The sequence below is a fragment of the Aquarana catesbeiana genome, linkage group LG08, assembly GCF_042186555.1.
Source record: "Aquarana catesbeiana isolate 2022-GZ linkage group LG08, ASM4218655v1, whole genome shotgun sequence".
NCBI classification, from domain to species: domain Eukaryota; kingdom Metazoa; phylum Chordata; class Amphibia; order Anura; family Ranidae; genus Aquarana; species Aquarana catesbeiana.
This window is the reverse complement of record NC_133331.1, coordinates 2975557-2987575: the sequence shown is the minus strand read 5'-3', so window position 1 is coordinate 2987575 and position 12019 is coordinate 2975557. Positions and strand designations below refer to the sequence as shown.

At 46.5% G+C, this 12019-nt stretch overlaps 1 protein-coding gene and 1 long non-coding RNA gene across 2 annotated transcripts in view; one reads left to right on the top strand and one right to left on the bottom strand.

Annotated features, from left to right (window-relative positions):
- The window catches only part of LPAR5 (lysophosphatidic acid receptor 5), a 52665-nt gene extending 42587 nt beyond the window's left edge, over positions 1-10078 (bottom strand). The window contains exon 1 of the mRNA XM_073595421.1: positions 9750-10078. Within this exon, the coding sequence (XP_073451522.1) occupies positions 9750-9764 (15 nt within the window). The 5' untranslated portion in view covers positions 9765-10078. The remainder of the gene's footprint in view (positions 1-9749) is intronic.
- LOC141105536 (uncharacterized) overlaps positions 1-12019 on the top strand; it is a 111338-nt gene that overhangs the window by 77139 nt on the left and 22180 nt on the right. The gene's annotated exons all lie outside the window — the stretch shown is intronic.

Here is a 12019-nt window from a genome sequence, read left to right as displayed (position 1 = left end):
AGTCACACGAATACAGTGCTAAAAAAAAAAAAAATATGCACTGTCACTGTACTAATAACACTGGCTGGGAAAGGGTTAACATCGGGGGGGGGTGATGAAAGGGTTACCTGTGTGCCTGAACAGTGTTCTTCTAAACTGTGGGGGAGGGGCTTTTACTAGAAGAAGAGATGGATCCTAGCCCATGCTTTGCAGAGACACAGGATCCATGCTCTGCCTCTCTGCTCGATTATCGGTGGTGGTCCCGGAGTACATCGCGCCGGGGGGACCCACTGCTGGGCTCTGGTGTGTGATAACAGCGGGATCGAACCACTGGCGGCGCCCCCTACCCAGAAGATCACACACACACACACACACACACACATATATATATATATATACACACATATACACACGTGATCCGGCACACAGGTGCCACCCAGTAAAACTGCTATGGGGCGGCCCTGAAATAGTTAATTTGTAAAACTTCAAAATCTCATCAGGTCCTCTTATATCCGGTCAGCTGTAAACAGAACGAGTTGAAGCAAGACTGACATCTGTTCAAAGTGAAAGGTCCATTTATACTACTGGAGGCCACCAATATTTTAGGTCAGTAAAAAGATTTGCAAAAGTAAGGGAGTAAACTGTCTACGACAAACACAAGGCCCGTGGGCCGAATCCGGCCCACCAGGCCATTCCATGTGGCCCTCGAGCCTCTCCTGCAGCTGCGGCACCCTCTCTTCTCTGCCCACCCACCCTGTGTCAGCAGCTGGCAGCAGAGAGGACAGAACTCCTCCTACCGATCCTGCACTTCTCCGTACAGCTGCAGAGAGGCTCTCACCCTTTTCAGGAGTCGGCAACAGAGAGGAGGACAGAGCTCCTCCTACAGATCCTGGGCCTATCTGTGCAGCATCCTCTCGTCCCCACCTTTCCTGGTCTCAGCATTCAGCTGACTCCAGCCCTCCTTTGGTCCTCCTCCAGACCCTGCATTTTCTGCTTCCCAGCTCCGCCATCAGCAGCACAAGGTAAGGGGGGGTGCACTGTGATGTAAGGGAGGGTGAGAGGGTCTTAACATCTGATGTGGAGGGTGGGGGGGGGGGGGTGCTCTGGATATCTGCTTATTCTATGCCAGTTGAAGGGGGTTGCACACCGCTGGTATTATCCACAAGAACACCAGACAGACAGAACACCACGGCAGAACCATGTTCCCTCTGAGCGTTCTTTGATAAAGCTTCTTGTGGATGATATCGGCGGTGTGCGACCCTCAGACTTCCATCAGCTGCAGTGCGGAGGGGGCTCCTCATCGCTCTGCACCCGCCTTGTCTTAACCATTGGCCTACCGGGCACTTCCCCCCCCTCCTGCCCAGGACAATGTTCAGCTTTCAGCGCCGTCACACTTTGAATGACAATTACACGGTCATACAACACTGTACACATGTGATTATTTTATGTGTAAATTTATATCTCAAGAGTTAACCTTGTTTACTCTTTTTTTTATATTTTGATATCAAATAAAAATTATTTTTATTGACTATTTCATTCTCTGTATCTGTGTGAGGCACCATAAAATCCCCCTTCCCATTCCGTTCTATAGGTGATACATGACTGCTAGAATTGGCCTTGTAAAAAAATGCAATTCCTCTAAGGCAACATGTGGGAACACGCAGGGCGAAGCACACAGAGATTCTTCTACAGGAAGTTGTCTGATTGATGGTGACAGGTCCTCCCATTCACAATCAAGGAGCAGAAAGACGGACCAGCACGCCAACAGCTGTCTGCCAATGGCCAAAAAAACGGAGCGGAATGTATAGAAGTGGAAGAAAAACCTCAAACTGACATAAAAGTTTACTGCAGGAACTCTGTACGTCCATTTAAAAAAAAAAAAAAAAAATCCTAAATTATTTGGCTTCCAACACACAACGCCGTCTTATAAGACCCCGATAACGCTGATGCCTCGCGCACGTCGAGCGTTTGCTCAGCTCCCACAAGAAGAAAATGGAAAAACCGCGCTTATTAAAAAAAAAAAATACAATAAAGCAATAAATCAAGAAAAAGCAGCAACTCTCATGTGTGACATCACAAAAAGGTCAATAAATATAAAAAATAAATCTAAAAAATAAGCACGACTCTGTTTTTATATTTATTGACCCACAAGGAGAAAAGCTGCTTAAAAAACATGCCTAAGACCCCTTTCACACCGGGACCGCCGCTGCGTTAGCGGTAAAGCAACGCTCGTTTTAGCGGCACTTTACCGCTGTTTTAAGTGGTGCTCTCCATCCTGGCACACCTATGTAAACTTTTATGGATTCCATTGGGCAGAATATTCATTTATTTTGGGCATGGGAATGAATAAAAACTCTCAAGTGCTAAGCCTGTCTAGTGAAAGGCTAACATAGAGGTGCGTTTACAGGCAGAAAAATATATATATATATCAGTGTATTCTGTCAGTGGAGGAGTCCCTGCTGTCCGAGTACAAGAACACAGCGGGGAGGATTTCCCCATCCACCTCCCTTCTATGGATGGGGGGGGAAATCAGTTCTTTTGTTGTGGTAATCCCGAAGGTTGAGGGATAAAATGATCCATCTATGGGCAGCCTTCAGTTGGCCATACAATTTCATAAAGCCGTTGAATGTTCAATTTCATTTGATGTCAAACTTTCTAGATAGCAATAGAAAACATAAAACAGTGATTTCAGTTGACCACAAGGAGATGGGATCAGAGGCGTCTTGGTCAAACCCAACCGAATAATCTGACCACATTAGAAGAAATTGCCGCAGTTTTTTTTTCTGTTTTTAATGAAGTTTTTTTGACAACTTTACAAATGACCAAATCCTGGTAGCTGGTTGGACTCCCAAGTGGTTGATTACTTAGTTGCTGGTGATTAACTTGCAATTGTAATATTCAGTGGAAGGAAAGTGGTTGAAATAGACTGAAAATTGCCAAGTGGTCAGGTTTAAGCTGACCATTCATGGCTCACACTTTGACCAATTCTTACCAAATTGGCTGAAATTTGAGTTGCGGACCGAACTGTTGGAGCCACCTGGCTTAACACATTTCAACTGAAAAATCAAAAGGAACTGAGTGGAAAATTGTGCATTTTGTGATCCAATGGTGCCACCATTGATTTTAAAACTCAACCAACTAAGCCTTCAACTTCGCCTCATGTTGCCACCAACCATGCCTTCAACTTCCCCTCATGTTGCCACCAACCATGCCTTCAACTTCCCCTCATGTTGCCACCAACCATGCCTTCAACTTCCCCTCATGTTGCCACCAACCATGCCTTCAACTTCCCCTCATGTTGCCACCAACCATGCCTTCAACTTCCCCTCATGTTGCCACCAACCATGCCTTCAACTTCCCCTCATGTTGCCACCAACCATGCCTTCAACTTCCCCTCATGTTGCCACCAACCAAGCCTTCAACTTCCCCTCATGTTGCCACCAACCATGCCTTCAACTTCCCTTCATGTTGCCACCAACCATGCCTTCAACTTCCCCTCATGTTGCCACCAACCATGCCTTCAACTTCCCCTCATGTTGCCACCAACCAAGCCTTCAACTTCCCCTCATGTTGCCACCAACCATGCCTTCAACTTCCCTTCATGTTGCCACCAACCAAGCCTTCAACTTCCCCTCATGTTGCCACCAACCATGCCTTCAACTTCCCTTCATGTTGCCACCAACCATGCCTTGAACTTCCCCTCATGTTGCCACCAACCATGCCTTCAACTTCCACTCATGTTGCCGCCAACCATGCCTTCAACGTCCCCTCATGTTGCCACCAACCAAGCCTTCAACTTCCACTCATGTTGCCACCAACTTCCTCTCATGTTGCCACAGAAAATAATTTTCGTGGCTGGGAACCTTCTTTTCTTTCCAGGTCACAGCTCACGCTTATTTCTTTTTTGATTATATTTCTCACACGATTCTCCCATCGATTCTCCTAATTCTTACCAAATTGGTTGAAATTTGAGTTGTGGACAGAACTGTTGGAGCCACCTGGCTTAACACATTTCAACTGAAAAATCAATCGGGAACTGAGTGGAAAATTGTGCATTTTGTGATCCAATGGTGCCACCATCGATTTCAAAACTCAACCAACCAAGCCTTCAACTTCCCCTCATGTTGCCACCAACCAAGCCTTCAACTTCCCCTCATGTTGCCACCAACCAAGCCTTCAACTTCTCCTCATGTTGCCACCAACCAAGCCTTCAACTTCCCCTCATGTTGCCACCAACCAAGCCTTCAACTTCCCCTCATGTTGCTACAGAAAATAATTTCCGTGGCTGGGAACCTTCTTTTCTTTCCAGGTCACAGGTTATTATTATATTTCTTACGCAATTCTCCCATCATTGATTAGAAATCAGTTAACTTTTCCAAAAATTTCCAACATGCTCGATCACTCAAATTCGATGGCTGCACGAAAATTAGCCATTGCTGCAGCCCACCAGTGGTGCGAAATTTGAACTAAAATGCTCAGTTACAATTTTCTAAAGCAAATTCCTTTGGAATTTCGACCCATTTATGGCCCGCATTAATGTGACCATAGACAAGCAGATGTCTCATGGAGGATGAGACATAGCTCTGTCCCTGAACTCATCCCCACATCACTGGGACATGATACAACTTGCTTCCTGATCTGGCTGTTGGATTAATACACTGAAGCAAGGCAAGGCAATATCCATGTGTGATGGGGCCCCATAAGAAAAGCAATAAGGGTCCCCCCCCCCTCCACCTTTCTTATCTCCATCTTAAAAGGTAATTCCTCTACTTATACAGAATACTTCCACCTTTTACAGTAATCATATAGTGGCTCCCAAACTTGTTTTTAATTCACATGCTTGCTGCAGAAATAACTGTGCTGCGTGACAATTTTGGGTCCCCTGTGCTTCCGGGTTATATAGAAATACCATGGTCTGCTATTGGTTGACCATCACTGTCTGCAAGTGGTCAGGTCATGTAACATAGAAGACGGGTTTCTCAACCTTCCTAAGGTTGCTGGAGGTTCCTTGAGAAAGAAAACATTTCTACTTTTTAGCTACTGTATCTGTAAGGGGGTCATTGTCACCTATTGATCAACATTGCAAGCAGCATTCCTCCCACTGAATGCCAATGTAACTGGACAATCTTCACCAGCTTACCACCAATATAAGGGGTCCTTCTCCTACTCAACATAGATCTAAGGGGGGGTTCTTCTCCCATTCACCCCCAATACAAAGGGTGTTTCTTTTTTATACTCAACACCAATGTAAGGGGTCCTTCTCCCACCTATTACCAACATAAGGGGGTCCTAATCCCACTCACCGCCAATATAAGGGGACACTTCTCCCATTCACCTCCAATATAAGGGGATCTTTCTCCCACTACAAAACCAATATAAAGGTTTTTTTTTCCCCACTCCTCGCCAATGTCAGTGGGCTCTTCTCCACTCACCACAAGTAAAAGGGGGGGTCCTTCTCCCACCCGACACAAATACAATGGGGTCCTTTTCGCACCCAACACAAATACTAGGTGGCCCTTCTCCCACTCAACACCAATACAGGGGGGTCCTTCTCCCACTCAACACCAATACAGGGGGGTCCTTCTCCCTCTCAACACCAATACAAGGGGGTCCTTCTCCCACTAAACACCAATACAGGGGGGTCCTTCTCCCACTCAACACCAATACAAGGGGGTCCTTCTCCCACTAAACACCAATACAGGGGGGTCCTTCTCCCACTCAACACCAATACAAGGGGGTCCTTCTCCCACTAAACACCAATACAGGGGGGTCCTTCTCCCACTCAACACCAATACAAGGGGGTCCTTCTCCCACTCAACACCAATACAGGGGGGTCCTTCTCCCACTCAACACCAATACAAGGGGGTCCTTCTCCCACTAAACACCAATACAGGGGGGTCCTTCTCCCACTAAACACCAATACAGGGGGGTCCTTCTCCCACTAAACACCAATAGAGGGGGGTCCTTCTCCCACTCAACACCAATACAGGGGGGTCCTTCTCCCACTCAACACCAATACAGGGGGGTCCTTCTCCCACTCTACACCAATACAAGGGGGTCCTTCTCCCACTCAACACCAATACAAGGGGGTCCTTCTCCCACTCAACACCAATACAAGGGGGTCCTTCTCCCACTCAATACCAATACAGGGGGGTCCTTCTCCCACTCAACACCAATACAAGGGGGTCCTTCTCCCACTAAACACCAATACAGGGGGGTCCTTCTCCCACTCAACACCAATACAAGGGGGTCCTTCTCCCACTCAACACCAATACAAGGGGGTCCTTCTCCCACTAAACACCAATACAGGGGGGTCCTTCTCCCACTCAACACCAATACAAGGGGGTCCTTCTCCCACTAAACACCAATACAAGGGGGTCCTTCTCCCACTAAACACCAATACAGGGGGGTCCTTCTCCCACTCAACACCAATACAAGGGGGTCCTTCTCCCACTCAACACCAATACAAGGGGGGTCCTTCTCCCACTCAACACCAATACAAGGGGGGTCCTTCTCCCACTCAACACCAATACAAGGGGGGTCCTTCTCCCACTCAACACCAATACAAGGGGGTCCTTCTCCCACTCAACACCAATACAAGGGGGTCCTTCTCCCACTCAATACCAATACAGGGGGGTCCTTCTCCCACTCAACACCAATACAAGGGGGTCCTTCTCCCACTAAACACCAATACAGGGGGGTCCTTCTCCCACTCAACACCAATACAAGGGGGTCCTTCTCCCACTAAACACCAATACAAGGGGGTCCTTCTCCCACTAAACACCAATACAGGGGGGTCCTTCTCCCACTCAACACCAATACAAGGGGGTCCTTCTCCCACTCAACACCAATACAAGGGGGTCCTTCTCCCACTCAACACCAATACAAGGGGGTCCTTCTCCCACTCAACACCAATACAAGGGGGTCCTTCTCCCACTAAACACCAATACAGGGGGGTCCTTCTCCCACTCAACACCAATACAAGGGGGTCCTTCTCCCACTAAACACCAATACAAGGGGGTCCTTCTCCCACTAAACACCAATACAGGGGGGTCCTTCTCCCACTCAACACCAATACAAGGGGGTCCTTCTCCCACTCAACACCAATACAAGGGGGGTCCTTCTCCCACTCAACACCAATACAAGGGGGGTCCTTCTCCCACTCAACACCAATACAGGGGGACTCTTCTCCCACTCAAACACTGACACACTGACCACCAATGTAATAGAATGACACACTGACCACCAATGTAATAGAGTGACACGCACTGACCACCAATGTAATAGAGTGACACGCACTGACCACCAATGTAACAGAGTGACACGCACTGACCACCAATGTAACAGAGTGACACGCACTGACCACCAATGTAACAGAGTGACACGCACTGACCACCAATGTAATAGAGTTACACACACTGACCACCAATGTAATAGAGTGACACACACTGACCACTAATGTAATAGAGTGACACGCACTGACCACTAATGTAATAGAGTGACACGCACTGACCACTAATGTAATAGAGTGACACGCACTGACCACCAATGTAATAGACTGACACACTGACCACCAATGTAATAGAGTGACACGCACTGACCACCAATGTAACAGTGACACGCACTGACCACCAATGTAACAGAGTGACACGCACTGACCACCAATGTAACAGAGTGACACGCACTGACCACCAATGTAACAGTGACACGCACTGACCACCAATGTAACAGAGTGACACGCACTGACCACCAATGTAATAGAGTTACACACACTGACCACCAATGTAATAGAGTGACACGCACTGACCACTAATGTAATAGAGTGACACGCACTGACCACCAATGTAATAGAGTGACACACACTGACCACTAATGTAATAGAGTGACACGCACTGACCACCAATGTAATAGAGTGACACACACTGACCACTAATGTAATAGAGTGACACGCACTGACCACTAATGTAATAGACTGACACACTGACCACCAATGTAATAGAGTGACACGCACTGACCACCAATGTAACAGTGACACGCACTGACCACCAATGTAATAGAGTGACACGCACTGACCACCAATGTAACAGAGTGACACGCACTGACCACCAATGTAACAGTGACACGCACTGACCACCAATGTAACAGAGTGACACGCACTGACCACCAATGTAATAGAGTGACACGCACTGACCACTAATGTAATAGAGTGACACGCACTGACCACCAATGTAACAGAGTGACACACACTGACCACTAATGTAATAGAGTGACACACACTGACCACTAATGTAATAGAGTGACACACACTGACCACTAATGTAATAGAGTGACACACACTGACCACTAATGTAATAGAGTGACACACACTGACCACCAATGTCATTGACAACCAATGCAAAAATGCATGTTCCTACTGACCACCAATGTGACTCTGCTAAACTGACCACCAATGTTAAAGGACACCCCAATTTTTACTGTCTGCCTTTCTTTTCTGCAAGAATGTTACAAAAAAAATGATTTTGTAGGAAGTTGGTAACAAAATTAATTTTCTTAAAAGAAATAAGAAAATAAAAAATCTTCAGGTAGAATCCTTTACAGCGGGGGGGGGTCCCCCGAAATCTGAAGAGGATTTCAAGAATCTCTCTGACACGCACTGACCACCAATGTAATAGAGTGACACGCACTGACCACCAATGTAATAGACTGACACACTGACCACCAATGTAATAGAGTGACACGCACTGACCACTAATGTAACAGAGTGACACGCACTGACCACCAATGTAATAGAGTGACACACACTGACCACTAATGTAATAGAGTCACACGCACTGACCACTAATGTAATAGAGTGACACACACTGACCACCAATGTAATAGAGTGACACACACTGACCACTAATGTAATAGAGTCACACGCACTGACCACTAATGTAATAGAGTGACACACACTGACCACTAATGTAATAGAGTGACACACACTGACCACTAATGTAATAGAGTGACACGCACTGACCACTAATGTAATAGAGTGACACGCACTGACCACCAATGTAATAGAGTGACACACACTGACCACTAATGTAATAGAGTGACACACACTGACCACCAATGTAATAGAGTGACACGCACTGACCACCAATGTAACAGAGTGACACGCACTGACCACCAATGTAACAGAGTGACACGCACTGACCACTAATGTAATAGAGTTACACACACTGACCACCAATGTAATAGAGTGACACGCACTGACCACTAATGTAATAGAGTGACACGCACTGACCACCAATGTAACAGAGTGACACGCACTGACCACTAATGTAATAGAGTGACACGCACTGACCACTAATGTAATAGAGTGACACGCACTGACCACCAATGTAACAGAGTGACACACACTGACCACCAATGTCATTGACAACCAATGCAAAAATGCATGTTCCTACTGACCACCAATGTGACTCTGCTAAACTGACCACCAATGTTAAAGGACACCCCAATTTTTACTGTCTGCCTTTCTTTTCTGCAAGAATGTTACAAAAAAAAATGATTTTGTAGGAAGTTGGTAACAAAATTAATTTTCTTAAAAGAAATAAGAAAATAAAAAATCTTCAGGTAGAATCCTTTACAGCAGGGGGGGGGGGGGTCCCCCGAAATCTGAAGAGGATTTCAAGAATCTCTCTGGGGGGTGAACATAAAAGCTGATCTAGGACCCCCTCCCCCGCACAGAAGATCTTTAGGATCAGTAGTCAGAGACGATCACTTACCTGCACTGTAGTCATGATAAGATCCCTGCAGCTACATTCATGTCTGTGTTGTGCCCACCGATGTGGCGGAGGAGCCGGCGGTGTCAGGGCGTGACACACGTGTGTCGCTCACCCACTCTCTGTGTGTATGTGGGCTGCCTGTGTGTGAGTCTCACTCCTCCCTCTACCACATTCTCTCTCTCTCTGGCTGTGATCGACTCTCATTCCTCTGCAGTGGAAAGTCACCTCCCAGTCTCACCCACTTCTACTTTCTGATCTTTGTCCTCTGAAGAGCGAGCTGCCAGGTGATTGTCAGCACAGGGAGTGGCCGAGTGATTGGAGGTTACAGATTGCAGCAGGTAGAGCAAAGCAGGGAGGAGCCATGGGGGGGGGGAGGGGGGAGAGGGGGGGGCTTTTGTTTTGTAAACATTGTAACATTGTGCAACCGTGTTGTGCAAAAAAAGAAACTTTAAAGCACACTTTTTATTTATTTTTGTAACAATGTTGCACCAAGCAGCTAGATACAATGTTGTATCATGTATAGGGGGGGAGGGGGGCTGTATTACCCCCCAAATGATTTATGACTTAGTTCAAAGGGGTTGTAAAGGCAGAAGGTACATTCTATGCATTCTGTGTGCAGCAGCCCCCCTAATACTTAGAAAGAAGGTTGGGGGTGGGGTTATAATGGTGCCAACAGATAATAATAATAGAAACAAGGAGCAATTAAAACATCACATTTATTGTAGACGTGATTTAAAATACGGTCAATTAAAATCAATCATCGTACATCTCTATTTTGGTGGTCGAAACAAGTGAAATTCCGGTTATAGGGTGGCTAAGGGTTCATGTGTTATCTCGACATGTTTCGCCAGTGTTGGCTTCCTCAGGAGATTTGAGAACCACCGGAAAACATGTAAAAGAATAACGTTCAGCAGGTCGCCCTCAATCCCAGCTGAGGGCGAGCGGCTGAACGTTATTATTTTGCCTGAAAGCAAAACCAACCTATCTAGTCTGGATACTTGTTGTTCTATATGCAGGCACCCTCTTGTGCTCACTCTGTATATTGCTCTCCAACCTGGTCGCTGTGTGTCCTCTATGGTCACATGCATGGTATATCCTCTCTTCAGCGGTGCGGATCCTAGTGGTGACCGCCTGGGGGCTTGCCGGGTTTTACATGTTTTCTGGTGGTTCTCAAATCCCCTGATAAAGCCAACACTGCCGAAACATGTTGGGATAACACATGAGCCTGGGGGCTTTCCGGGTTTTAGATGTTTACTGGTGGTTCTCGAATTCCCTGATGAAGCCAACACTGCTGAAACATGTTGGGATAACACATGAGCCTGGGGACTTTCCGGGTTTTACATGTTTTCTGGTGGTTCTCAAATCCCCTGATGAAGCCAACACTGGCGAAACATGTCGGGATAACACATGAACCCTTAGCCACCATATAACTGGAATCTCACTTGTTCGACTACCTAAATAGAGATGTGCGATGATTGATCTTACTTGATCGTATTGTAACCACTTCCGGACCGCCGCACGCCGATGTGCGTCTCTGCTTTGAGGACGGATATCGTTGTTATGGCACCAGCCAGCGGTCCGGTACTAGATAAAAGTGGTCTCTGCGGTGGATTCACCGCAAGATCACTTTTATTGGCGGCCCCCTCCCGCCGCAATCCGGTGCCCTCCGCCGCTTACCGGAGCCGTCGCCAGCGGCGGAGGCGATCGGATCCTGTGCATGGAGACGAGTGAGGGGAAGATGGCTCCCACCCGTCTCCATGACACTGCAGGGCGGAAGCGACATCAAAACATCACTTCCGCCCATAGCTCTTTGAGGGCCATTTTTTTTTTTTAAATGACAATTTTTTTTTTATTGCATTTTAGTGTAAATATGAGATGTGAAGTCTTTTTGACCCCCCAGATCTCATATATAAGAGGACCTGTCATGCTTTTTTTCTATTACAAGGGATGTTTTCATTCCTTGTAATAGGAATAAAAGTGACACCATTTTTTTTTTAATATATAAAAAAACTGTGTAAAAATAAAAGATAAAATAAATAATAAAAAAAATTTTTTAAACACGTCCCGTCCCGCCGAGCTCGCGCGCAGAAGCGAACGCATACGTGATTAGCGCCCGCATATGAAAACGGTGGTCAAACCACACATGTGAGGTATCGCTGCGATTGGTAGAGCGAGAGCAATAATTCTAGCCCTAGACCTCCCTCTGTAACTCAAAACATGCAACCTGTAGAATTTTTAAAATGTCGCCTATGGAGATTTTTAAGGGTAAA